Source organism: Cucurbita moschata, unplaced genomic scaffold (genome assembly GCF_002738365.1).
Source record: "Cucurbita moschata cultivar Rifu unplaced genomic scaffold, Cmos_1.0 Cmo_Scf00017, whole genome shotgun sequence".
Lineage (NCBI taxonomy): Eukaryota > Viridiplantae > Streptophyta > Magnoliopsida > Cucurbitales > Cucurbitaceae > Cucurbita > Cucurbita moschata.
This window is the reverse complement of record NW_019268533.1, coordinates 999,608-1,026,072: the sequence shown is the minus strand read 5'-3', so window position 1 is coordinate 1,026,072 and position 26,465 is coordinate 999,608. Positions and strand designations below refer to the sequence as shown.

Below are 26,465 nucleotides of genomic sequence, written 5' to 3'. Positions count from 1 at the left end.
AAAAAAAAAAAAAAAAAAAAAAAAGGAAAATTGTTACAATTAAAAGCCCGCCATTGCTTTGGGCGGAAGCAAAAAAAGAAGCAGCAAAATAGAGGAGAAAATAAAACCCCTCATCACGGTGTTCATCCAAGCGGTCGGCGTTTTGCTTCGGATAGCTCACAAAGTTCAACTCTAGAAATTTACGAGCCGTCGAATCTGTTCTATTGTACTATTTTTGCATATTTTCTGATTATTGGCAATCTTTAGAAGCGGATTCTATTGTCGCAACTACTCTCCAATTCGGTTCTACATTTATTCTGTCTAATTTGTCTGCAAAAACAAACGGCGATTACTGCGACTTCGAAAATATACTTCTTCTCCGTTATTGTTTATGTTCATCCATGATGATTGGGCGCAAACTCTTCAAAACAAAGTTATGCGTTCTTTATCAGAAAGGACACTGTTCTCGCCCAAGTTGCTCGTTCGCTCACGGGAACGCTGAACTCAGGCGATTTGCTGGTGCTTCTTCCGGTAATTTACCCTTTATATCTCTAATTTTTGTGATATGTTCTTTATGTGGGGCTTAGGGTCGATGAAATGGAAGTTTGTAGTCGCTAAAGTACATATGTGTCTGCCAATTGTTGTTGTATGTGATTCTTTTCTCGATCTCCCAATCTTGTTGGGATTGGTTTTGGATATTTGTTGCTGACTATTCTTACATTCAACGCTAAACAGTGGTGTTTCTTTCTTCCATTATGGTCTTCTTGATATAGTCAATGCTGAGACTTAATTTACAGCATTTTTTATCCTATCAGTGTCTGGCTTCCGTACTCTTTCTTCTTTCTGTTCATGATTCTTGTTGTATGCCATTTTTGTAATGTGTATGTTTTATGTCTTAGTTATACGTAATATTTCCCGAACGCTCCTTATGGTAGAGTATATATGTCTGCTATCTTATAAAAAAAGAAACTATTCTTTCTGCTGTGTATGAATAGCTATACGAACACAATTTCCCTCATTTATGCTCTGTGGTTTGCGTATGTTGTTGGTCTATCTTCGATATTTAATTGGTTCTGCACAAGTCGTCACATGAGACACCACGCCTCTACCAATGGATATTTATAATAGATGAGTTGAATGATTCCAATAATGCGAGATATAAAAATTTCTTCGAACTTGCATGGTCACTGAAGTGGCTAGTCAAAAATATCATCCGGATCAGATTTTTTTCATTGGAATGGATATGGTGGATTTTTCTTTATGTGAGCTGCCTATGATATATCCCTGAAGATGTTTATGGCTCTTGTGCTGCATCAGCTAAACCAGAAAGTACTCATTGAAGATTATAATTGTTTTCCTTAATTTATATATCTCCCACTGCCTTTGTTTAATTATCCAATTCCGATCTTCTGGGTTACGCTATAGTGGTTCATGGGGCTTCACTTTTATTAGGAGAGGTTCTTCATTGGTTTATGCCTCCTGAGTATGCCAAATGGACTTCCTGTTGGAGTAATGCAATTTTAATGGGAATTGCATGAAGAATCGAAATTGAGAATCTATGTCATTGGACTGTTCTTGTATCATTATGTGGAATCCCAGAGATATCTTCTATTTGGATCAAAGTTATGCGAACTTACTGTTCATCGAGGTCACAGGAGTATAATCTTCGTTCTATTCTCAATATGAAGGTTATTCCATGGTTTAATCCTGGGCATGGATTTTTCATTATCTTTTCGTTATTTCTATTGATCTTTTGGAACTGGCATGGCGGCACTACTACTGTTCCTTATTTTGTTTCTCATCTTTTCCATGTAATGGTAAGATAAGCCTTGCATGATCTTCATTGCTTCATTAACCATTCTTTAGAAAGAATATCTGAAATTGACTAAACTTGTTAAATTTTCCCATCTGTGCAGGTAGACAGGAATATAGAGAAAATGATTTACGGCATAAGCTTGACAACAGGCACTCTCCCCTGCAGGAAAGGGATTCCAGAGGGCGACATGGACCTCGTGGTAGTAAAGTCATATGTTTTTCTTTTTGTTTTTCTCTCTCACCCCCCAAGTAGAGCCTATGCTGCAATCCTCAGTTTATATGATGTTTCCTTTTTACATTTTCTAATCAAGGAATGTAAGAAGCTAGGTTCTTAACGCACATGCACACACATAGTTTAAAAGAATATATGGACTACATATTTTTTTACATGTTGTAATAGCAAAGTTCTTTCCTGATTTCTCTTATCTGAATTGAAATTGCAGAGTATAGCTCATCCTGGTCACTTGAACGAAATAGGTAAATTGTCACAATTTTTATTGTGTTGTATTTTCAAATCCATTAGTTCAAGCGAAGGAAAGGTAGGATTTGATCCTGTGATGGAAATATCTAGTGAGGGATAAATTTTTATTTAAAGTCATCACGAGGTATATTTATGAGATTTTTCTCATTCGAGAGTGGTCATATGATATCAACGACTTTGTTCCTACCAGAGTACTTCCAGGTCCTTGTATATCTTTATTCTTATTTTAATAAGAGAGTACTTCCAGTTCCCGATTCCATTATTTCTTGAGCCATACTTGAGTTATAAAGTTTCTGTTACTTTTGGCCTTTAGGTTTGAAGGTCTTATGTGCCACGATATTAGTATGATCTGAGTTCATTCTTCAACACACGATTATCTTTTCATAAGTACTGGCATATTAGTAATTCACTGATGGATACTTTGAAATGGTACACATTCTTGTTTCAGTGACCATAAAAGAAGAAAAAAGGATCATGGGGATTCCCGTACTGATTATGCTGGAAATTTGAGGATTACAGATAGGAGTGAAGAACGAGATCGGGAAGGGAAAATCTCATCTTCTTCTAGAGACACTCTTGAGGGGCAGGTATATAAAACAATTGTTTTATAACTTGACCTTCTTTTTATTAGAAACTGCTACTCTGGAATCTTGGTTGATCATCTTTGAATTACACAGTTAAACAAGATGCAGGCTGATATTGAGATGGCTGAGCACCACAGACACCAAGCTGAAGTTAGTATTATCTCTTTCTTTTAGTTGCTTTCTGCCTCTAATTTTGTGCAGGCAATAGGCAATAGGCAATAGGTCATGCATATTTCCTTTTTTCAATTGTCATTAACATACCAGCTCATCCCCTTGGTTAGTGTTAGCCTGTAGGTGAATGAGTGAGCTTGTTGGTCAGTTTTGGGATTGAAGTATTCAATAGAGGGTTAGGGATTTGTAAGGTAGGTAGATTATGAAAACAGTTTTGAGGAGAGAACTCAGCATCTTGAATGCATAGTAAATATTTGTAATTCCTATTTAGTTTCAGTAATGTGGATTCATACCTCCCAGAGATTATTTTAATGTCTAGTAGTTGCAAACATTGTAATCAGGTTGACCTAAGATTGGTTATTAGAGCTCGTACTTAGTCCCTTAATTCTTCTGATGGTTAAAAGTGAAAACTCTATTAGAAGCGAAGGTACTTTTAGCTGTCTCAAGTGTCATATGTTTTGATTTGTATTTTGATAGAGCAATATTTTCTGGATAATGTATATTTAAATCTATCGATTAAATGATTCTATAAATATATATTGAAGACATTAGCAATTTTTTCTTTGTTTTTGAAGGTCTACCTGGACGAGAAAATCCAAGAAGTGGATAGTTTGACTTCTAGAATTCAGGAGCTAGAATCTCAATTATATAACGAGAGGGAGGAGTGTCGAAGGTACAAGTAATTGTCTTTTTGATACATTATTCGTTGTCATGTTTCCTGCTGAAGATTGACACCAGCTTCATCTTCCTATTTTTCTTGGATCTTTAATATTCAGGATCAAATCAAAAATCAAGAAGTTTGTCAAAGCACATAATCGTTACTCAGGGATACAAGATGAACTGAAGCGGCAAGTATACTTGTCCAATTCTTTTGATTGCATTTTTTAATGCCGATAATTTTCAGGAAATTATGGTAACTTTTCTAAATGTGTAGGTCGCAATTCCGACTTCAACAGTTGGGAGATCAGCTGGGGTCAGATGTAAATAAAATTGGTGCCAATGAAGAAGACTCAAGTGTCAACATTGTAAGCGATGGAGAGGACCCCGGCTACCATGCAGCCGGTCCTCTTCATCACCTGCATAAGGACACTTCTGCAAGCAAGAGGAAGTTGCATGTTGATCAAGATATTGCGGGAAACTCAAAACGAGGTGCCTTTTGAAACTTAATAATTTCTTCATGTGGATGTGTCATTTAAAAAATATTATATGGTTTGAAATCTCTTAATATGTCCTCAGCCCTAGTAAGCTCTCATATTTTGAAAATGTTTATATGTTTTTTTCTTTATTGTGTTTTTTTTGGGGGGGGGGGGGTTAAGGTGGGCTGTGATAATTTTTAATTATGATGTTCTTCATGCTGGAGCCTTTTTTTCCCTTCATACTTATTGTGGGTGCATTCTACATTAGCTGATTTACACAAAGGAAGTAAAGAGGCAGTGGGAAGATTGAGAAGGATCTCTCGGTGGAATGCCCATCCTGCTAAATCGATGTATAGCAAAATTGAGGCAGTTCGCAATGAAAACAATGATTATATACCTAAAGCAAATGAAAGCAGGCAGAAAAGGGGAAAGGCATCAAATAGTGTTTCTACTGCAGACAAGGTGACTTCGATAGTTTTTCTATTCAATTTTATTTGTTTGTTCAATTTACTATGTGCTGCGCTTGGATGTCTGATTACTTGTGGCATATAGAGTACAAAGTTTATAGGTTATGGTAGCTTGAAGTGTGCTACTATCTGTTTATTTGTTCTTTCATAGTTTTTTAACATCGTTGTTTTCTAGACCTAGGATAACATCCCCCCTCCTCTCTCTGTCTTGCGATGTCAATTTGAAGCCTTTCGTACATTGTAAATTCTATTGTTTGTTCATGCACCTAATTTTCAACTAAGATTCGCAGGTTAGGAGTCTAGATGCAGGTGTTGTAGTGCCATTAACCAGCATGGCTGCCCATGCGGTTAATGAGGAAGTTGATATTGAATTGGAAGTTAACAATGAAGTGAGCGATCGGAGGGAAAGTACAAAGGAGGCTGCGTCGGGCAGTGCGCCTCTCCTGCCCCCTCCACAATCTCCAATCCATGAAATCAACCATTCAAGGGTTAGCAAGTTCTCAAAATTTCACTCCTCTTCAGTTTTGTCTTGCAAAATTGTCGATTACTTAAGAAAGTTCACCTTTCATTTTTCTCGTTCAATCTATAGATATAGTTGGAACTTTTCTACTCCCCAAATCAAATCAAATTTCTATCGTGAACATGAAAATGTTGAACAAAAAAAACATAGAAAGCCATTACTCTTATTAAATATGGTTTTGTTCTTTCAAAAAAGAATAATAATACCTTGTCATCTCTTGCTTATAGCATCTAACATGGGATTTGGATTGCAGTATGAGGGTGAAGATCAAAATATAGATGTGGAGGTGGTTGATGATGAAAGCGCGGGGTTGGACGATGCTTAACTTTGGATCCTGCTGCTTTAGAGGTTAGAACAATTGTTAGACTTTAGTCTAGTGAAATTGGTTTCGTGGAGTTCGCAGGATGGAGTTTTTATGGGTTCTTATTAAACTCGTTTGTAATTTCCAGTTTTATTTGCATATCAGATATCGGCGACCTCCCAACATTTTACTTTTTTTATGGCAGATTTTGATTGTCATTTTCATATTAGCTATTAGACAATTATAAATGTACAGCAATATTAAAATTTTATAGATCTATAAGACACTTAATAATCAATAAGTTGAATTAAGTTTTAATGTTAAAATTTTAAAGATTCATCATGAACTAAAACTCTTGGTTTATCTTTGCTTTCTCACAATTTCTTTACAATCATATTCACTTTTTTTTGTCAGGAGATAACAAAGTAAAGAAGCACTCGAGATAATTACGGTAGAAGTAGTGTTGATAAGTTTAATTTTTAAGAAGTTAAAAAATAAAAAATAAAATAGTTATCAAACCAGACCTTAACTAGTATCGTCTAGTATCGTAAATTATATGGAATATTGTGCTAGGAAGTGATACGAGGATTTGAAATAACTGTGAACAAGCTTCTCTTTGGTAGGATATCATCCAGCTTCACATTATGCAATTCGGTTGTGCATTAATAAAGAATCCGTTCTTGGGTCAATTCCACTTGTTGAGAGGCCGTTCAGGCAATCTATCCATCTAGACATCATTGAGGTATTGTGACACTTGCATTCCTGCTTTGTCCATTTAACATACTATCTCAAAGCATGGCGGACATAACAACCTTTGAAAAAGACAGGATGCCAAATACCCTTTTGTGCTATTGTCACTATCCTTGGATTTTCATCGTCACTTGAGATACTCTTTTTGTAATGTTTGTCCACGTTATTTCACAGATCCACACAAGTGTCATAAAGTGACATCTTCATACAAAGTCACTTGAGATACTCCTTTTGTAACATTCGTTAAATTCCACACAGGTGTCAATAGAGTAGAGTAGCTCATGTTATAGGGTGGCTCACTTAGACCATGCATCACATCATGGCCCAAGATAGTGTGCCTACCCTAATATCCATTTATGACACTTATTCTATTCATTCATGCACAGGGCCCGTGTAGCGTTCATCTGAACTCTAATTGACATGAAACCTCGGAAGCTTTCATCTCTCACTAAGCTTGACACTTGACACTTTCTCTTTTGGCCCGTGAGTTAGACACGCATGTCAATATACTTGCTTGATGTTTGTTGGCTCGGTGGGCATCTCAACCCACTCTAGTATGGTACTTGTGAATAAACGATATTGTACAAGTGCATGAAGGGTTGAAAAGGTTAATATCTCCCAATATATATATATACATACATATATTTGTAAAGATAAGAGTACAGTGTAAATAAAGGAAATATGATATTCCAAAAAACAAAATCCTAAATTAAAGAAATGAAGAAGAGATTAAAGAAAGAGACAAGGAGTTTGCAGAAGTTGGGAAGAATTTTGATCATAATCATCTGAACCACAGTGGTAATTTTGGAAATTCCTCTCCATCGATGAACTGCTCACAATACTCGGAAGCACAACCTCCATCGACGCTCCCAACAGATACCTCCGCGTCGCCCTCTGGCACGTGTTGCACAGCAGGCACCGTACGTGTCGCAGCGCCAAGAAATTCGCGCTATGAACCATTTTGTCGCACTTTTGGCACAGATACGCCTCGTCCGCTTGGCAATACAGCGACGCCCTCGAACCGCAGAGCTCGCACGGTTCTGGATCGCCTCCACCGCCCTTCGCCCTCGCCATCTCGGTAGTCCGCCGCCGCTGGACGGTGGCTTGGGTTTCTTCCTGTCCTACTCCTTTGCACATCTGTCCTCCTTTCTTTGTTCTTTCTTGGAAGCTAATTCGATTCCTAGCGAATTACATATAAATAGAAGATTTTAGAAGAGGAAAAGAAGAAAAAGAAAGATTCATGATTGGAATCAATCACGCTGGTTTTATTATTTAGATGAATGATAAATGTTTCTAATTAATAAAGTAGGATTTAATGTAATAATTGAGTTTTTTTGTTATTGTTTTTCTTCTTGAAAACTAATTATTCAAATTTTTTAATTAATTAATTAATTAATTTAGTTTTCTTTTTCTACTTTAATGTCCATTACCGATATTTCCTTTTTAAATCCACCCATTAGTTTTTAGGTTAAATTATATATATATAAAAAAGAATCCTGTCAATTTGTCATATAAGTATTATGTTGGCATAACTAATAAAAAAATTCAACGACATAAACGAAAAATTTTTAAATTAAAAAAAAAAACGGTTCTTTTGATAATAATTTTATGTTTATTTTCTCCCAAATTATGTATACTAATTTTCATATTGTCTTAGCTAAATTTCTTTTTAAAAAAGTTTGAAAAGTTTAGAAGATTACTATTTTTAAAAAAACGACAAAAAATGAAATAATAAACTATTATCTTTTAGAATTGAAATAAATAAATCAATAAGACAATATTTAAAAATTACTTTTGGACGGTGGATAGTGTCCCAAAATTTGTATGGCTAAAAATGAAAGGTGCGGCCTTTGTGACAATCAGATCGAGTGAGTGGACTTAAAAGCTCTAGAATTTAGGATGATTTTTTTTTTATAATATAAATGTTTTTTTATGGTAGTTCCACGTGACACGCTTGTGACGTGTTCGTATTGAAATGTGTTACTATTATAAACCGGGCCCTGTGTCTTTATTAAGACTCAAGAATATTGCCACGTGTATGTACACGTGGCAAACACGTTGTCCTCTTCATGTTTAAATCATACGCCTGTCTTATCTCAATCATCACGATAAAATTGTTTTGAATAGAAATGCGAATAAAACTGAAAAAAAAAAAAAAAGTGAAATATAAAGGAAAATGATAAATGTACGATTCAGCCTGGCCCATAAAGTCACTGTGAGCCCAGTAGGCCATAAAGTCACTGTGAGCCCAGTAGGCCCATAATAAAAATGATAAATGTATGATTCAGCCGACCCAAAAAGTGGCGTGAGCCCAATAGGCCCATTAGTAAAATGATAAATGTCTGCTTCGCCCGGCCCATAAAGTCACAGTGAGCCCAGTAGGCCCAAAATTGTAGTGGGCCTCCACCGTCGATATATAAGCAAGAACAGTAGCGGGGAAAGAGATTCGTTTCAGTGTCATTAGTTATCTTTTCTGGAAACTTCTCGACGTTCTTTAATATCATTTTCAGTTTCAAATGTTGCAGAAAAAGAAGTACAAGCAAACCGCTGCTTTTCGCCATAGACTCACTTCTCTCTTTCCCAGAATGCCCCTCAGACTCCTCAAGACCCCGAGTCTATCCACCGCCAAAACCGTCCTCCTCCTCCTCTCCGCCGCCTTCATCATCTACACTCTCTTCTTCAACTCCTCGCCCCACGCGCCGTCGCTTTTATGCTCTCGTTCTACTCTCTCTCCCACTACACGCCGCCACATTCTATTTGCCATCGCTACTTCTTCTCTGTCCTGGTCTCGCCGCAAGCCCTATGTTCGTCTCTGGTACCAGCGTAATTCGACGCGTGCTTTCGCCTTCGTTGATCGCATTGCGCCTGATTTCGCCTTTGCCGATCCTTCCGTTCCGCCGGTGATTGTTTCGAACGACACCTCTAGGTTTCCGTACACCTTCCGTGGAGGTCTCCGATCGGCGATCAGAGTGGCGCGAGTGGTTAAGGAAATTGTTGAACTGAATGAGCCGGATGTGCGGTGGTATGTGTTTGGGGATGACGATACTTTGTTCTTTGTGGATAATCTGGTCAAGACGTTGGGGAAATATGACCATGAGCGGTGGTATTATATTGGGAGCAATTCGGAGAGTTATGGACAGAATTTGAAAAACTCGTTCGATATGGCGTTTGGTGGCGGAGGCTTTGCGATCAGCCATTCGCTGGCTAGGGTTTTGGCTGGGGTTTTGGACTCGTGCTTGACCAGATACGGGCATTTGTATGGAAGTGATGCTAGAATATGGTCCTGCTTGGTGGAGCTTGGAGTTGGCTTAACACACGAACCTGGATTTCATCAGGTAAGATATTTGAGTATTTTATCGCATTCATTTGGTGAAGTTTCTCAAATGACATCATTTTATCAAAATCTGTATCATTTGGTGAAACTTCATTCTTTCGACCAGCTTTACTGGAATTGGGGCAAACGATCTAGAACACAATTAGGTTGGCTGCCAACTTATTGCTTATTTTCTTTGCGTATTTCCCTTAGGTCGATATGCGGGGAAATCTGTTTGGATTGCTATCTGCACATGCATTGTCACCGATAGTTTCACTACATCATTTGGGTGCCACGGATCCGATGTTCCCAGACATGAATAATTCTCAGGCCGTGCACCATCTCTTTGAAGCAGTGAATGTGGATCCTGGCAGGATTTTCCAGCAAATTGTGTGCTATGATCGTTCTCATTCATTGACTATTTCCGTATCGTGGGGATTTGCTATTCAGGTATTTGAAGGCAATCAGCTTCTCCCCGACCTACTTTCACTGCAAAGAACTTTTATGCCATGGAGGAGGGCTGCTACCGTTGATGCAAATCGATACATGTTTAATATGAGAGGCTACCCTAAAGATCCTTGTAAAAGAAATATCTTCTATATGCAGAATTTAAGATCTAGTAAAAATAATGCCTTGACTAACTATACTAGAAAGATGGTCACTGATTGTCCAGCGTCTGGTGCAATGAAGAACCTAAAACAGATTCGAGTTTTCTCCCAGAAGTTGGAACTTGATGTGGAAGAGGTTTTCTAACCGTCTTTAACTGGTTTTGTTTTGATCATATCTTATAATTGCAATCTTCATAATTGCCCTTATGGTTTAATTTCGTACTGAAATTTCCCCTGTTTCAGATGAAGGCCCCACGTAGACAATGCTGTGATGTCATTTCTTCTTCCAAGGAATCGATGCTTCTTGAAGTCAGACAATGTGGAGTTGAGGAATTAATATCTATGTATTCCTAACAATTTTTGTTAGTTTGGTTGGGAAGGACAGAGTTATATAAAATTTCACCAATGGTTTCTTCAGCAGTTTAAAGCCATGTGAAACTTTGTTGTGCAGCCCTGCCTTCTTAATTTAAGGTAATTTTGCGTTTTTGTTACTATGTGTTGATTGAAACATATCGATAATGGAATTAATTTCAGGAACAAGAACTTCTACGTGCTAATTTGACCCTTCTTGTTTTTTTAACGTTCGGAGCGTGAATGCTCTTTTGAGGTGTGTTCTTGTGGGATCTGTGTAAATATGTCTATTGATATGAATTTCTCTGCAGATGTTGGAAATTACTTTCTTCTGAACTTTGATTTATACAATTATTTACCCATTCTATTCCTTAATTTCACCTAATGACACTGCCTGACAAAACAAGCTAGGAAATCTGTATGTTCAATTCTCTATTTGTTTGAACTCTCAAGGATTTAGTCATTCTATTCCTTGAATTCATTTAATGCACTGCCTAGCAAAACTAGATAGGAGTTCTGTATGATGAATCTGTACTCTTAAGAAAGGGAGACAGTTACTCCACTACTCCATTTGACCTCGTTTGACTCGTAGTCGAAATGTGTTGACATTGTATACTTGAACTTAATTTTCAATATAGTTTTCTGAAAAGCTTGGGTGGTTTTGTGTGTCTTCTAACAGATTTTGTGTCTTGTAATCCCAGGCAAGGGAGAAAGTAATAGGAGGGGGGAGATATACGTAAAAAGAACACAGTTTGGAGTTCCTTCTGGTTTTTTTGAATTGGCAGCAGAGGTTGGTCATCTTCTGAGGTACAAGTTTTCATTTTCTGTTTAACAGGTTGGCTGATGTTTTGGATGAAGTTGTTTTCTGGTTAGCCATGTAAATATTTCTCCTGTTTAGCCCCTTTTTTAACCATCAATAAGAATGTATAATAATGCGCCATTTTCAACGCTAAAGCACATCAACATAACTTATGCTAGAAGAGATTCTGATCTTTTTCTTTTTCTTTTTCTTCTCTCTTTTTTCTGTATTTTGTATTTTTAGAAACTGCCGTTCATAGAAATTCATTAGAATAAACTATATAATAAAATGATTTAGATAAAGAAGAGTGCATTAATTTTATGAATTAATGGGGCTGCTTGTGCATATATACCTTGAATTAGGCATACCAACATTAAACCCACTACATTATGAGACTAATCAACATAATACAACTTGAGATTTTGATTGCTTGTTCCTCAATTAAGAACAATGTTTATATATATAAAGATTTCTCATTTTGGATGAGTTCAAAATAGATCGACAGATCCATATTTCCACCATATCCTTTGCTTGAAAAGTAAGAAATAGTCGGATTGGGATTAATTTAAGTTTTAAGAGAATAATACTCTTTCAAATTTCTCAACTTTTGCTCTAGATTAAATATTCTTTTACCCAAATCTTTCATCTTTCGTTGAGTTGATTAAATCAATCTTATGGTTGGTTGAGTCAGGTTTGATAGGTGCAAAATATCATTTGAAATTATATAAACTTCACTTCATATTTTTTCAATATATCATATCATTTATTTTGAGCCTAATGGACTTTATCCTTGATAGACCAATATTTATAATGAGTATAGTCTTATAAATTGATTTTGGATATAGTTGTATAAATGTTTAATCAAGTTTGGTTCTTAATGTTCGTATTATAAGTTGTACAAAATATGTAATAGGTTGGAGCCCTAGAAATAAGACGAATTTAATAATGTTTTTACAGCCGTATCGAGATGAAATGTTAATTCTTAATTTTTTCAAATTTTTTCTAGAATGTTTGACTCCACTTATTGTCGTGGTTTGCACTATTCTCTTTTTGTCTCTTCGTTCTTCCTCCTCTCCCACTCTCCTCCTCCAATCTAAAACTGGGAACCTTGTTCCAGATCGAGAGAGAAAAATATGTGTCGAAAGATGTTTATATAAGTTTCTATCATTAATATAGAAAAATCTTAACCTCATTTTTTCTGAAATTTTATCAATTTTATTACCTGTGTTAGTTCATTAAACATCGATAATTTTGTTTAACGATACTTTTTAAAATTAAAGGTGGAATAGTATTCGATAAAATTGATAGTTTAAAATAAAAATGAATATACATTAGCATAATTTGGTTATGAAAATGAAAATGATAGTAGTGACTTGGGAAAGTATGCCCTATAATTGTTCAATCTCATTCTAACACACCCAATTAATTCCTAAAGTCAACAATTTCAGCTATATATATATATATTAGAATTATATTAAAATGACTTTTGAGGTAAAAAAACTCTATAAATAGTGGATAATTCAGGACACAAATACCAAGCCAAACCACTCACCATTTTCCTTCCTTTTCAAACAATGAGGCATTCAAAATCAAGCATTTCCATTACCCTCCTCCTATGCCTCTTTCTCCTCTCCCCACAAGCATTTGCCGATTCAAACGCTGTCACTGACAGTGCATTTCTCTTCCATACATGTTCCATCCTCGAAAATTACACAGCCAATACCCCTTATGCTTCCAACTTGAAACAAGCCTTCTATCAATTGGCCTCAAACGCCCCTCCCTCCGGCTTCGGCCTCAGCTCCGTCGGCAACGACATACAGAGCCAAGTCAACGCGTTGGCTCTATGCCGCGGCGACATCTCGCCCGCCAATTGCAAAGCCTGCATTGACACGGCGAGTAACGAGATTCAACAACGATGCCCAAATGGCAAGGGTGCATCCATATGGTATGACTTTTGTCTGCTGAAATACTCCAACACCAAATTCTTTGGGAAAATTGATAATGGGGTAAGGCTATACATGTGGAATGTTCAAAAGGCAGAAAACCCAGCAACGTTTAATGAACAAGTCAAGAACTTGCTGAGTGGTTTGGTTGAAAAAGTGGAAGCCACGCCCAAGTTGTATGTGATTGGAGAACAGGGGATTGAAGGGCCTTCGAACAAGTTGTATGGATTGGTCCAATGCACAAGAGACCTGTCTGGCGCCGCTTGCAAGAAGTGCCTTAGTGACGCTGTTGCTGAGCTTCCCAATTGCTGTGATGCTAAGATTGGTGGAAGAGTGATTGGTGGGAGCTGTAACTTCAGATATGAAATTTACCCCATCGTTGATGACCAGAAATAAATTTTAAATATCTCGTAAGCTAAATAATTTAATATATGAAATAAAAACTCATAATTTAAGGTCACATGTTTCTCTATCTCTACGTGGATTCGTTGGAATGCGTTTAAGTCACGATCCTAATAAAATAGAGTTATCAAGTCGATTAATTTCTCTATGATGGGTACGTGGATTTTGAAATCTCTCTATTTTATCACTTTCATACATGTGGATAAGAGAGATTATAATACTTGGTTGGGGAGGTTCGATGACTACTTAAATCTCCATATAGTACTTCTTAAAGTCATTCATATCTGACAGGCTTAGACATGACTTCGCTTAATGATCATGCAAACAAAAAATACAATAGGAAAAAAACAAATAAAGAGTTCGACATTGTATAGACATGCAGCCACGAACAACAGACTTTAGATCAGCATAACTGTGATACTATAGAGCGCATGAGATTCCATTCAAAAAGTTGTTCTCTATCGTTGGTATATAAGTGAGAGACAATATATTCATATTACGAGGTTTTTAAAAAAATCCAAAAAGTAAAATCACTAATTTATAGTAAAAGAAAAATATTAAATTAACAATTTTTTTAATCATTATAAAGATTAATGGGTAGTGATATTTTTCAATTTCCTTCTAGAAGGTTGACTCTGCGTTCTCTTAGATTGATTGGAATCAGAACATGTGGCCGAGTATCATCTTGAAGTAGCAAAAATAATAATAATAATAATAAATAAAAGTTAGGTTTTATTTTCAAAAATTAAACATTTTAATTAAAGATAAAAGTTTTAACATTTATGATTTTAAGCTACTAGAAATATTATAATCTAATTAACGAGACAAAAATATTCATCAAAATTATGACTAATCAAAGTCAACAATTTCGACACCATTTTTGACCAAATACCAAATAGTTGACCAAATAATGAATCTTTCGCTACTTTCAATTTGGACTGCAGTAATCCAATTTTTGTTTTTATATTAAAAAGAAAATAAATATTTATGTATATATATATATATATATATATAATGGATAATAGCTCAAACCTCTCAAACCATGAAGCAATCAACACCAACCATCTTTCTCGCCCTCTTTCTCGTTCTTCCCTTAGCCTTTGGCGATGACATCGTCACTGACAGTGCATTTCTCTTCCATATATGCTCAAGCTTCGACAATTACACAGCCCACACCCCCTATGCCTCTAACTTAAACCAAGCCTTGGATCAATTGACCTCCAACGCCCCTCCCTCCGGCTTCGGCCTCAGCTCGGTTGGCAAGGGCGATTTACAAAACCAAGTCAACGGGTTGGCTCTATGCCGTGGCGACGTCTCATTCGCCGATTGTACGAATTGCATCGCCACGGCGAGCCAAGAGATTCGAGATCGATGCCCTTATAGAAAAGGAGCTGCCATTTGGTATGATTTTTGTGTGTTGAAATATTCTAACACTAAATTCTTTGGGAAGATAGATAATAGGAACAAGTTTTATATGTGGAATCTAGAAGAAAGAGATGATCCGGCGCCGTTTAATGAACAAGTCAAGGGATTGTTGACTAGTTTGTCTGAAAAAGTTGAAGCTACGAGGAATTTGTATGTGATTGGCGATGTGGAGATAAAGCCATCGGAGAAGTTGTATGGATTGGTTCAATGCACCAGAGACCTACCGAGTGGTGCTTGTAAGAAGTGCCTTGACATTGCCATTGGTGAGCTTCCAAGTTGCTGTGATGCTAAAATTGGTGGAAGAGTGGTTGGTGGAAGCTGTAATTTTAGATATGAACTTTACCCAATTGTTGATGCCCAAAAATAAGTTAAGGGTTCATTACAAACTCGATGTTAAAGATGATGTATCGCTCTATATTCTATATATGATATATATGATAGTATGATATGCAATATTTTCGATTGAGAACCGTAAGATTCATAGTATATTAAGACAAGATTTAATTGTGGGTGTAAATCGTATTTGTAAGAGTCTCACTCAATTGATGCGATTGAATTGATTTTATCGGATTTGAAGATGATCTTAGTCGTTGTGGATGATGATGTTGAGGATACAAATTGTGAGCCTCCACGTTGGTTGGATTGGGAAACGAAACATACTTTATAAGAGTGGAAACCTCTCTATAATAGACATGTTTTAAATCTTTGAGGGTAAGCCCTTGAAGGGAAAGCTCCGAAAGGATAATATTTGCTAGCGGTAAGCTTGAGATGTCATAGATGGTATCAAAGCCAGGTTTCGAATAGTGTGCTAACAAAGATGCTGGGCTACCTTATAAGAGTGTGAAAACCTTTACCTGTTTTAAAACTTTGAGTATGGGATACCTTATGAAAGTGTGAAAATCTCTCCCTAACAAACCCATTTTAAAACTTTGAGCGAAGGACGCGCTTAAAGGGAAAGCCCAAAGAGGACAATATAGGCTAGTCGTGGGCTTGGATAACCTTAAGCCAAAAAGCCTTCAGCGAAAAGTCCAAAGAAGACAATATCTGCTAGTTGTGGACTTGAACGGTTACACAAACCTAAAATTAGTGATCATGGACTGATATGAAATGAGGATGCCACAACCAAATTGGTGCAAATCCAACGCCATTCTAGCAATTTTTTTCTATATAAATTTTTGTTTTCTTAATCATACTATGCATAAGTAAAAATTTGACGTATGAACTTTGAGATCGAAGGTAAATGTTTTAACTAATTAGGTTAAACTTGATTCCATTTGAAAAATCTTTATTAACATAATTACAACTTGATAATATGGGTAAGTAATAATCAGAAGTTTGAGGAAAATGATTTGAGTAATAAGAAAAGTGGTTATGCATTAATCAGTAATTAATATCCAATTGTACTAAAATTGTATTCATTAATGAAAGTGCAAATCATCCAACTCTCCATTAAATTTCTCCATCCACTTATAATCAAATATTCATTGTGCTCCATATCCATCTTTAATAAATTCAGTGAAAAAGTCATATACGTAAATATAGTGCACACCATACTAAATCCATTCAAAATTATTATATTAATTAAGCTAATTAAGTGTATCATCCATTAATCCATACACATATATTTGTTTAATATACTAAATTCTCCTTAATCATATACATATATGTGAGTGCAATCAAAGTGGGGCTTATCCATAATGGCTACTCATATATAATTACGCTACATTCTTAAATTAGTGGACCAATATTTATATATATAGTACATATGATATGATATAGGAAGAATTAAAGAGTTTTATGGAGACATGTGACGTCCCACGTTAATTGGGAAGTAGAACAAACCACCATTTATAAGGGTGTGGAAACATTTCCGTAGCAGACGCGTTTTAAAGCCTTAAAGGGAAGCCCGAAAGGGAAAGCCCAAAGAGGACAATATCTCGGGCAAGCCCAAAGAGGACAATATCTGCTAGCGGTGGATCTGAGATTTTAGCACGTTTGCTTCTTTTGAGCTTCTTTTCAAGATTTTAAAATGTGTCTACTGTGAAGAGGGTTGGGTCTATGCCTATTCTGATCAATTTATAATAGCCCAAATATTGTCTTGTACTGTCTAGTGATGAGCTCTCATGCCATTTGTAACAGCCCAAACCCACCGTTAATAGATATTGTTCATTTTGTCCCGTATTGTCATCAGCCTCACGATTTTAAAATGCATCTACTAGGAAGAGACTTTCGTACGTTTGTTTCGTTCATCTCTCTAACCGACATGAAATCTAACTAAATAAGGTCATTACGGATTAACATTGAATAAACAACGTTTTAAAATCTAATTCTTTTGGAAAGGTAGTAACACTTTTTCAATTTATTACTAAGCCTATAATATATAATCCAAACCTATAATTATTTTTTAAGGATTAATATCTCCTATGACAACTCCCCCTCTATTTATATCAACTCTCAAAACATAATAATCATCCATTTCAAAGCATGAGCGGATCAAAGCCACATCTTCCTATTCTCCTCCTCTTTCTCGCCGCCATAGGCAATACCATAACCACAACCAATGGTGGATATATCTACCATACATGTTCAAGCTCCGACAACTACACAATGAATAGTCTCTATGCTTCCAACTTAAAACAAGCTCTCGATCGATTGATCAATAGTGCCCCACCCTCTGGCTTTGGCCTAAGCTCAACTGGAGGCAAAGATTTAACAAACCAAGTCAATGGCTTGGCTCTATGTCGGGGGGACGCCTCGCCCGCCGATTGCAAGAACTGTGTTGCGACGGCCGGACAAGACATCCAACAGCGATGTCCTTATAAGAAAGGGGCGGCCATATGGTATGATTCATGCCTTTTGAAATACTCCAATGCCAAATTCTTTGGGAAGAATCAAAATGGGGGGTTTAGATTCTACTTGAGGAATGTCAGAGACGCGGAGGATCCGACGTCGTTTGGGGAACAAGTTAAGAACTTGCTCAGTGGGTTGTCTGAAAAGGTTAAAACGTCGAGGAATTTGTTTGCGATTGGAGAGTTGGAGATTGGGAGCTCCAAGAAGGTGTATGGGTTGGTTCAGTGTACCAGAGATCTGTGGACTGCGGATTGCAAGAAGTGCCTTGATGATGCCATTGCTGAACTGCCTTATTGCTGTGCTAATGGAGCTAAAGTTGGTGGAAGAGTGGTCGGTGGGAGCTGCAACTTTAGATATGAAACTTACCCCTTCTTTACTGCCTAAAAACTGAAAGAACTTGTAATTTCTGAGCTATGTTTTCGTCGATGACTCCATATTCTACATGTTTATGTATGGCTCAAGATATCGAACATAAGGGGCGAGTTCATAATTTCATCATGATATTGATGAAATATTAATCAAAGTATTGAGTTAACTTATAAGAACGATCTTTAAAGTTTGTGTTTATTTAGTTCATAAATTTTCAAAAGTGTTTAATAGATCTCTAAAAAATTACCGTATCTAATAAGTCTCTAAACTTTTAATTTTGTTCAAATATATACTCCACTACTCAGTGATAATATAACGATCCAGACCCACCGCTAACCGATATTATTCTCTTTGGGCTTTCCCTTGCAGGCTTCCCCTCTTTCCCTCAAGACTTTAAAACGCGTCTACTAGAGGAAGGTTTCCACACCCTTATAAATGGTGTTTTGTTCTCCTCCCCAACCAATGTGGGCCCGGAGGGGGTGGATTGTGATGTCTCACATTGGTTGGGGAAGAGAACAAAACACCCTTTACAAGGGGGTGGAAACATTCCCCTACTAGATGCGTTTTAAAGCCTTGAGATGAAGACTGAAAGATAAAACCTAAAGGGGACAATATATGCTAACGGTGGATCTGGGTTGTTATAAATGGTATCAAAGTTAGACATCGAATGATGTGTCAGCCTTCTCGCTGTTCCCCGAAGGGGGTAGACATGAAGCGGTGTGCTAGTAACGACGCTGGGCCCGAAGGGGGTGGATTTGGTGGCGGTCCCACATCAATTGGAGAAAGGAACAAGTGCCAGCGAGTATGCTAGGCTCCGAAGGGGGTGGATTGTGATGTCCCACATTGGTTGGGGAGAAGAACAAATCCCTTTTATAAGGGTGTAGAAACCTTCTCTTAACAAATGCGTTTTAAAGTCTTGAATCAAATATTCAAATTGAATATAACTCGGAAGCTTCTGAGGCTAAAGCTAGGAAGGGGCAAAGATCATTTTAGATTTAATTCTCTCCAATTCCCACATGACCGACCTCTCATCACTCAAATGTCCAAACTAATCAAGAAACTCGCCGCCCTCCGCCGCAGAAGCCGGCCGGATTTCGGTGACCGGACACCGATCCTCGTGCATGACATGAATTATAACACCGCAGCAGTATAGAAATTCCAAACCTTATTATAATGTTTACAGTTGGCAGAGTACCACGCAACGTGCCCTCCAAATTTAACCCTTGTCCTTTAGCTTATAGGGTATCTACCCTAAATGCAAGGGTCAATAGCCTTCAAAATTTTTTGTGGCCACCCTACAACCACCGGTTTAAGACAAAGTTTCGCAGTTAAACACAAAGGCCTCAGCCGCTTGATGGAAGATCAGTTGCTTCTACCCATAGGTTTCAATCCGACCCTTAAAGACATTATCTTAAAAAGAAAAAAGAAAAAAGAAAAAAAAAAAGAAAAGAAAAGAAACTGTCTTGAACGCATGCGAGGATGTTGCTGCGAAAATTCTGCAGATATGAACATGGGACTCTGCTAAAATCTGTACTTTGCGTAAAGAAGCTAAAAAGAAAGCTTCGTGTTCCTCGGAGACACCAAATTTGCCTGAAAATTGCTCAGTTCAGATATTCTAAAGGAAAATTTCAACAACAATTATACAAACAAAACATCAACAATTATACAGATCCACTTCAAAACCCGACCCATTTCCGACATTTTAGGTTTTTTAGCTGAAAAGAAATGGATTTTTTGAGGAGGATTAGCGAAATTTGGACTGATAATATCATTGGGAGTAGTGTAGACACTGTAGACGACAATGGTCAAAGAAGGAACTGTGAAACTGATACACTAAAAAGAAACGAAAAAGAAAAGGAATCACGGCTGATTCCTCTGCTTTTTCTGTGAAAATTCAGTAAAATGGAACTGACAATCCGTCATGAACAAGCAGGCAACACCTGAAGATTGGATCGACCCATCACTCGAATCTAATACAACTCACATTTCATCCTCATTCTCTACAAACCTATCTAAGAAATCAAGACAATTTTTTTAAAAAAGTAATGAGCTTAATCAATGAATAAATCGACCTCAGAACTTCTTATTGGTCTTACGAATCGACGATCGCAGCTGAACATGCATTGGACCTGGACTCACTGGCGTCGTACTGGGTGGAGTTAATGGTGGCGACGCTTCGGTTTCTGGGGGAGGTGGAGATTGAGATGCCGGCAGCAGCGGTGGCGGCGGTGGTAAGGGATTCGGGATGGTATCAGGCGGAGGTGGGGTAGTCGGAATAACGTCAGGCGGAGGCGGAGAAGCCGGAGTAGCTTCAGATGGAGGTGGAAAAGCCGGAATCGGATTTTGAGGTGGTGGGTTGGGATTGGAATCTGGTGGGTTTGGTGGGTTCTGCGGTTGATTGGAGGCCGAGATGGGGGCGGCGCCGCCGGGAGTGGCGGAATTGGGATTGGGAAAGACAACCGGAGGAGAAAAACAGGAGTTTCCGGAGCACTTGTGGGATTTTTGGAGGCCATGACGCATAAATCCAAAGCCAAGAACTAGACCAAGAACCACCAAAACGGTAACAATGAAGATGAAGATCTTAGTAGCTTTGCCAACATAACACATTTTCGATTATCCAGAGTTCCAAATTCAGATTCCGAAAAACACACAGCTTCACAAGAAAAAGATTTGCGGTTTGATTCTTTTTCGTCTTTTTCTCATGGCGGGTGAAGAAGATGAGCAAAATGAGAGAGATAGGGAGTAAGGGAGTGGAGTGGACTGGGCTACTCACAGAGTTGTAGCTTGAAAGGGCATCGGACCCACGTGAAGACCAATGAAACCGTCACCGTTCTTTTTCACTTTTAACCTTTGGCAAGTGAATGACAGGTAAGATTTTTACCTTTTTACAGTCCGTACATGGATCTAAGAGATGGATAGTTTTAATGTAATTAATAAAAGTTAAGCAGGCAGACCCAAAAGCTAAATTTCTATCTCAGAGGATTGGTGAGCAATGGCGGTGAGCAATAAAAGTTAAGCAGGCAGACCCAAGAGGTGGAAGTGGGGCACTAATGATATATGGAAAATTCGGTTAAAAAATGAAAAGAGATTTTGTTTTGTTATTACATACCTGTTACCTGTTGAAAAGACATCAAGAATCGAGCCAACCAAGCATGTCTGCCAAGTCATTCCTCTTTGAGATAGGGGTTAACCTCATAAATGTGGCTCTCAGTTAGCTGAACTCTGCATCACAGATTTTGACTGTTTGTAAATAAACATCAATTCTTCCAAGCTGCCACTATCCGTGAAAACCTGTCTCAGCAACAGGACAACCAATCAAGCATATAAACTTACACATCGTCTTCCTCATCTTTTATCAATAAAGGAATTATTAGCATGTTTTGAAAGCCAAAAGTGGACTGAGGAACTAGTTCAGCAGCTAAACTATAAAACAGATTAAGAACTAGATCAAAGGAAACAACAAAAACGGTCATTCTTGTTGAGGATCGTTGGAAAGGAGTCTCATATTGGCTAGTTTAGGTTTATAAGTAAAGAATACATCTCCATTGGAACGAGCGGAGAAGCCCAAAACAAATCTCATATTAGTACGAGAGTTTAAATTTAAAGCGCACAATATCATACTATTGTGAAGAGTCGTGATTCCTAACAATTCTCATGGTAAGAAACTTATACTCCTGAAACCTATCTCTCTACCCACATGATACTAAATATAATCATCTACATGTTTAATTGCTAACTATAAACGATTGCTGAACCGTTAGCATATAAGAAATGCCATACCTGTTGTTATTGAATAAATTTGACATGAAACAAAGTTACACAGTAATTACCAAAAATCCCCACAAGAACAAATGCCATCAATAAAATGGTGAAACCTGTGGTTATCACGCATGACGATTTCTCGATCCGTGAGTTTCGATATCAATTTTGTTACTGTATGGCAATCTGCACATACTCGAAGATTCTTAGTAATCCTAATTTTGGTCCCTGGAGGGGTATTTAGAAGAGCAAAAGCAATAGCCAATCGCTCACTATGATCCCAAAGCATCTTCTCCTTTTGCTCTTCATTGACATCATATAAAATTGAACTAGTATCGGGCTTGTGCCCTTTCTCCTTGAGTCGCCAACTTATATCCTTCAGTTTAGCATATATATCTTTTGTTTGTTGGTGTGACTTGTCTCCAACAAAGAACATATGAACCTGGCTATCAAGTTCAATTGAGCTGTACCCCGCTGGTTTCTTCAATCCATAATTCCTCATTGTAGTTCTCACTTTTTCCACAGCAGTCCATTGTTTCATAGCAGCATAAATATTGGAAAGACAGATGTAGCTACTAACCCTTGTTGGATTCGTTCTGAAAATATTTTGAGCTGAAATCTCTGCCAACACAATGTTTCGATGAAGCCTACAAGCAGAGAGGAGTGCAGCCCATATATCAGCGGATGGTTCGACTTCCATACGCTTTACCAGTTCGTATGCTTCATTCAGTAGCCCTGCTCTGCCAAGAAGATCTACCAAACATAAGTAATGAGCAGGTCCCGGTTTGATATCATACTTGATGGTCATTTCATTGAAAATCTTTTTACCCTCATCAACCAAGCCTGAATGGCTACATGCTGATAGAACAGAAGTTAGAACACCCTCATCTGGACTAATGCCATTTGCTGTCATTTCATTGAAAACGGATATAGCCTCTTTTCCCCTGCCATGAATTCCATAAGCTGCAATCATAGCACTCCAAGCAACCATATTCTTCTGAGTCATCTCACAAAAGATGTGGTGAGAGCAAGATAATTCTCCACACTTAGCATACATGTCTATAAGGGCAGTTCCTAAAAAGGAATTTAAGAAAATCCCTGTCTTAGTCAGATATGAATGGACTGACTTCCCAAATTGCAGGGCTGTAATCTTTTCACAAGCACCTAGGACAGCCACGAGAGTTATCTCATCCGGAGCTGCTGTTTCTTCGATTAGCATTTGACAGAAAAGTCTTAAACTTTCAAAAGCATCTCCACTTCGTTGATAGCATGAAATTATAGAATTCCATGATACAGTATCTTTAATTTTCAACTCCTCGAATAACTGCCTAGCAACAGCAACAGAATTGCAATTTGAGTACATATCAATCAGCGAGTTCATCAGGAACTCATTCGAAGAAACATAATTATTGCGTATAGCATAACAATGGATCTCCTTCCCCTGCTTAATGGCAGCCAAATCAACACAAGCAGAGAGGAGTGCAAGCAAAGTAGTCCCATCTGCTTTCAACCCAGCCTTTCCCATTAGATAAAAAATCATTAAAGCTTCCATTGCATTGTTGTTCCTCACGTAACCCGAAATCAGAGTATTCCAAGAAGTTGTATCCCTGTCGGGCATTTTATCAAACACCTTCCTTGCAACATCCAAATTCCCAAACTTCAGGTACATTGCTAGAAGAGAATTGTTCACATAAACATCTGAATCCCACCCACAAACCTCCACCTGAGTATGAATTTCCCTTCCCATTTCACTAAGACCCAGATCACCACACGCTTTTAGAACAAAAGGGAAAGTAAAATTGTCAACAATTCCTAATCTTAGCATTTTACGATACATAGCAAGGGCCTTGTAAGCAATAATACCACCAGAAGCATAACCTCTAATCATAAAATTCCACAGGAAGGAATTTTTCAAAGCAACCCCATCGAATATCACTTGGGCTTCTATCATGCGACCACAAGCGGCATAAAATGCAGCAAGTTTGGAGCTGAGATAGGTATTGTTTTGAAGATTTCCACATGTGAGCATACAGGCATGGAGTTTCCGGCCTTGTGCAGTTGATTTGGTGTTGGTGAGTGATTGCAAAATGGCTCCACATTGTAGAGAAGTAAGTGGGAATCTCAGAGCGGACTTGGGATTGGTTATAGTATTTGTATGCAGAGATTTCTTGCAAATGTTTGCGTTATGAAGTATGAATGGTTTAAGAGTAGCTGTGGCAATGGCAATCATGGGAAGAAACTAGAATTATAGGTTACCATACAAAACCTGGTTGAACACTATAATTCTAGTCACAACTAAAGATCATCTTCCTATAAATATTGAGGATGAAAATCTTACCCTCATCAAGTTATAAGCCTGCGATGACGTTTGTGTAAAAAACATTAATAAATAAAAACTGGAAATAGAAAATATGAAAAGAAAAAAAAAGGTGGAGATGCGGGGTATCGATCCCCGTACCTCTCGCATGCTAAGCGAGCGCTCTACCATCTGAGCTACATCCCCGTTTGAATAAAATATGAAAATTACATAATCACCTTCGATATTTGTATTTATTTTTTGAATAAAATATAAGATTATATACTTACCTTCCACGTATGGCGTATCCTTTTCCTTTTCGGAGTTTGTCGAATCAATGCCACGTCAGAAACCCCAATGTGTCAAAAACCCTACTCCAATACTATAAATTAAATTTCTGACGCCCTCTCCCTTATAAACCAAACCAACCTTTTTCTTCCATTCTATTCCGATGGCACCAAAGCGGCTCGTCGAAGATCTTCCGTCCGCGCATGCCTTTTCAGATTCCGAAGAAGAATCCGATTATGAGACTCATGAAGAGGATCGGGAAATTGATAATCTAATGCAGAACTCCGAGGACGAAATCGATGAACACACCCACGAAGATGAAGAGGAAGAACAACAAGAAGAACAAGAACAAGCAATCCCCTCTCCTGTCATCCCCAGACGTGAAAATTCTCTCGAAAAGGATTCTGCGTTCGTCTCAGATTCCGATTCTGAGAAAACCCAATCCTCCCCAAGTGCTTCTGCTTTCACCATTAAACCGATTCTTCGGAAATTGGCCTGTGGGTCTTCTAAACCTAACAAGGATTCACACAAGTCGAGCATAGATTGTGCTACTGTGAAGCCACCGTTTAGTTCATGTTTAAAGCGCCCGATTGAGAATAACTTCCAAGGGAATGAGTCGAATAAGAAGAAGATGAAGAGGGTAATGAATGGCGAAGATATTGAAGAAGGGAAAAAGGTGTGTGGGTCCGGCATTAACAGGCTGTGGAGTGAGGATGATGAGATTTCGATACTACAGGGGATGATTGATTTTCAATCGGCAAAGGGGTCTGATCCTTATACCGATATGAGCCAATTTCTAGAGTTCATAAAGAAAAATCTAAGCGTTAATGTTTCGAAGAATCAATTGATCGATAAAGTGAGGAGGCTGAAGAAGAAGTACAAGAACAACTCGGAGAAGGGCAGGAATGGGGACGACCCTGTATTTTTGAAACAACATGAGCATAATTCGTTTGTGCTGTCGAAGAAAATATGGGGCAATGAAGCAAAGAACAAGCCGAGGAAGCATAGTGTGAAAGCTAGCAATTCAGTGTCTATAAGCTCGCCGAGAGTGGATGTGGAAGCAGCAAAGAAAGAGACTGTGAACAATAATAATGTTGAGAGTAAGATTTTGGCAGAGGAGTTTCTATCTGAATATCCATGGCTGAAGGCTTCTTTCATGGTGGAGAATGGTAAGTTCTGTTCAGAAGGGCTAATGCGGCTTGTTAGGGAAAGAATGCCATCAATTGGGAGTGAAAAAGCGAAGGAATTGGATGACAAATGGAGGATGTTGGGAGAAAACGAACTGGAATTGTATGTGAAGAAGGTTGAATTAGTTAGGGAACAGTGTAAACTAATATTGGATTCAATGGGGAAGGCAAAGAGAGCTTCCTAAGCCAATCAAGGTAACTAATAGAGTCTCTTCGGGAAGTTTTCTTTTTTCTTTTTCTTTTTCTTTTTTTTCCTTTCTTTTTTCTTTTTTCTTTTTTGGGTCTGAAATTCTTTGAACTATGAGCATTCTGGAGTGGTGCTTGTCCACAACATGGCAGAGAAATAGTTGCTTCTGTATTTTTCTGAGTTATAATATATAATAGGTGATATTCCTTTTTAGTGTTTCTACACATTTCCCTTTGTTTCTAAGATGGAAAATTAAAGAGAATGTTCATAATATTTGAGATCTATTCTTTCAATTGTCCAGAATTTTATGATTTGATATATACTTTACAAATGGTGTATCGTCTCTGTAAGAAGATTTCAAGTCTTTGCTTATGAACTTTGAACTATCAGATGGCATCAATGTGTGTGTTAGGATACATTAACATGTAAAGTCTATGTTGTTTTCAGGATTTCTTGCTTTTGGGGTTGGGTTTTCTTATAGTTA

At 37.7% G+C, this 26,465-nt stretch overlaps 9 protein-coding genes and 1 non-coding gene across 11 annotated transcripts; 6 read left to right on the top strand and 4 right to left on the bottom strand.

The window, feature by feature from the left end:
* The first annotated feature begins 68 nt into the window (after window positions 1–68).
* On the top strand, window positions 69–5,683 carry LOC111454900 (zinc finger CCCH domain-containing protein 40-like). Of its 2 annotated transcripts, none has more exons than XM_023096367.1 (11): window positions 69–510; window positions 1,896–1,991; window positions 2,238–2,271; window positions 2,724–2,862; window positions 2,953–3,009; window positions 3,606–3,703; window positions 3,807–3,878; window positions 3,965–4,179; window positions 4,435–4,628; window positions 4,924–5,121; window positions 5,407–5,683. In XM_023096367.1, exons 1-11 carry the CDS (start codon window positions 381–383, stop codon window positions 5,476–5,478), a joined length of 1,305 nt encoding a protein of 434 aa, XP_022952135.1. In that variant the 5' UTR covers window positions 69–380; the 3' UTR covers window positions 5,479–5,683. The 2 variants fall into 2 exon arrangements, with proteins under 2 accessions (XP_022952135.1, XP_022952134.1); XM_023096366.1 differs by having other exon boundaries at window positions 1,896–1,994.
* Window positions 5,684–6,933: 1,250 nt separating this feature from the next.
* Window positions 6,934–7,278, bottom strand: LOC111455519 (B-box domain protein 30). The gene has a single exon (XM_023097236.1). It carries the CDS (start codon window positions 7,276–7,278, stop codon window positions 6,934–6,936), a length of 345 nt encoding a protein of 114 aa, XP_022953004.1.
* Window positions 7,279–8,670: 1,392 nt separating this feature from the next.
* On the top strand, window positions 8,671–11,477 carry LOC111454899. The gene is made up of 4 exons (XM_023096365.1): window positions 8,671–9,539; window positions 9,731–10,261; window positions 10,369–10,596; window positions 11,178–11,477. Exons 1-3 carry the CDS (start codon window positions 8,721–8,723, stop codon window positions 10,477–10,479), a joined length of 1,461 nt encoding a protein of 486 aa, XP_022952133.1. The 5' UTR covers window positions 8,671–8,720; the 3' UTR covers window positions 10,480–10,596; window positions 11,178–11,477.
* A 1,337-nt stretch (window positions 11,478–12,814) lies between these two features.
* Window positions 12,815–13,764, top strand: LOC111454901 (cysteine-rich repeat secretory protein 38-like). Its single transcript, XM_023096368.1, has one exon. It carries the CDS (start codon window positions 12,850–12,852, stop codon window positions 13,612–13,614), a length of 765 nt encoding a protein of 254 aa, XP_022952136.1. The 5' UTR covers window positions 12,815–12,849; the 3' UTR covers window positions 13,615–13,764.
* Window positions 13,765–14,652: 888 nt separating this feature from the next.
* Window positions 14,653–15,531, top strand: LOC111455279 (cysteine-rich repeat secretory protein 38-like). Its single transcript, XM_023096880.1, has one exon. The coding sequence runs from the start codon at window positions 14,663–14,665 to the stop codon at window positions 15,410–15,412; it is 750 nt and encodes a 249-aa protein (XP_022952648.1). The 5' UTR covers window positions 14,653–14,662; the 3' UTR covers window positions 15,413–15,531.
* Window positions 15,532–17,496: 1,965 nt separating this feature from the next.
* On the top strand, window positions 17,497–18,441 carry LOC111454897 (cysteine-rich repeat secretory protein 38-like). The gene has a single exon (XM_023096364.1). It carries the CDS (start codon window positions 17,530–17,532, stop codon window positions 18,277–18,279), a length of 750 nt encoding a protein of 249 aa, XP_022952132.1. The 5' UTR covers window positions 17,497–17,529; the 3' UTR covers window positions 18,280–18,441.
* A 1,896-nt stretch (window positions 18,442–20,337) lies between these two features.
* Window positions 20,338–20,871, bottom strand: LOC111455518 (sulfated surface glycoprotein 185-like). Its single transcript, XM_023097235.1, has one exon. It carries the CDS (start codon window positions 20,869–20,871, stop codon window positions 20,338–20,340), a length of 534 nt encoding a protein of 177 aa, XP_022953003.1.
* A 664-nt stretch (window positions 20,872–21,535) lies between these two features.
* Window positions 21,536–24,341, bottom strand: LOC111455614 (putative pentatricopeptide repeat-containing protein At3g11460, mitochondrial). The gene is made up of 2 exons (XM_023097345.1): window positions 22,045–24,341; window positions 21,536–21,555 (listed from the first exon to the last, which is right to left on the bottom strand). Exon 1 carries the CDS (start codon window positions 24,251–24,253, stop codon window positions 22,091–22,093), a length of 2,163 nt encoding a protein of 720 aa, XP_022953113.1. The 5' UTR covers window positions 24,254–24,341; the 3' UTR covers window positions 21,536–21,555; window positions 22,045–22,090.
* Window positions 24,342–24,453: 112 nt separating this feature from the next.
* Window positions 24,454–24,526, bottom strand: TRNAA-AGC. The gene has a single exon. It is a non-coding gene; the product is annotated as a tRNA-Ala (tRNA).
* A 219-nt stretch (window positions 24,527–24,745) lies between these two features.
* Window positions 24,746–26,262, top strand: LOC111455243 (STOREKEEPER protein-like). Its single transcript, XM_023096839.1, has one exon. The coding sequence runs from the start codon at window positions 24,771–24,773 to the stop codon at window positions 25,977–25,979; it is 1,209 nt and encodes a 402-aa protein (XP_022952607.1). The 5' UTR covers window positions 24,746–24,770; the 3' UTR covers window positions 25,980–26,262.
* Window positions 26,263–26,465: the final 203 nt, after the last annotated feature.

What these genes read in the sequence shown, in the direction of transcription:
- LOC111454900 (XM_023096366.1), top strand. Translation starts at nt 381, where the DNA reads ATGATGATTGGGCGCAAACTCTTCAAAACAAAGTTATGCGTTCTTTAT. An exon ending in ACCACAGACACCAAGCTGAA is followed by an intron (nt 3,010 to 3,605) that starts GTTAGTATTATC and finishes TTGTTTTTGAAG; the next exon opens with GTCTACCTGGACGAGAAAAT. An exon ending in GAGAGGGAGGAGTGTCGAAG is followed by an intron (nt 3,704 to 3,806) that starts GTACAAGTAATT and finishes TTTAATATTCAG; the next exon opens with GATCAAATCAAAAATCAAGA.
- LOC111455519 (XM_023097236.1), bottom strand. Translation starts at nt 7,278, where the DNA reads ATGGCGAGGGCGAAGGGCGGTGGAGGCGATCCAGAACCGTGCGAGCTC.
- LOC111454899 (XM_023096365.1), top strand. Translation starts at nt 8,721, where the DNA reads ATGTTGCAGAAAAAGAAGTACAAGCAAACCGCTGCTTTTCGCCATAGA. An exon ending in ACGAACCTGGATTTCATCAG is followed by an intron (nt 9,540 to 9,730) that starts GTAAGATATTTG and finishes TATTTCCCTTAG; the next exon opens with GTCGATATGCGGGGAAATCT. An exon ending in TGGAACTTGATGTGGAAGAG is followed by an intron (nt 10,262 to 10,368) that starts GTTTTCTAACCG and finishes CCCCTGTTTCAG; the next exon opens with ATGAAGGCCCCACGTAGACA.
- LOC111454901 (XM_023096368.1), top strand. Translation starts at nt 12,850, where the DNA reads ATGAGGCATTCAAAATCAAGCATTTCCATTACCCTCCTCCTATGCCTC.
- LOC111455279 (XM_023096880.1), top strand. Translation starts at nt 14,663, where the DNA reads ATGAAGCAATCAACACCAACCATCTTTCTCGCCCTCTTTCTCGTTCTT.
- LOC111454897 (XM_023096364.1), top strand. Translation starts at nt 17,530, where the DNA reads ATGAGCGGATCAAAGCCACATCTTCCTATTCTCCTCCTCTTTCTCGCC.
- LOC111455518 (XM_023097235.1), bottom strand. Translation starts at nt 20,871, where the DNA reads ATGTGTTATGTTGGCAAAGCTACTAAGATCTTCATCTTCATTGTTACC.
- LOC111455614 (XM_023097345.1), bottom strand. Translation starts at nt 24,253, where the DNA reads ATGATTGCCATTGCCACAGCTACTCTTAAACCATTCATACTTCATAAC.
- LOC111455243 (XM_023096839.1), top strand. Translation starts at nt 24,771, where the DNA reads ATGGCACCAAAGCGGCTCGTCGAAGATCTTCCGTCCGCGCATGCCTTT.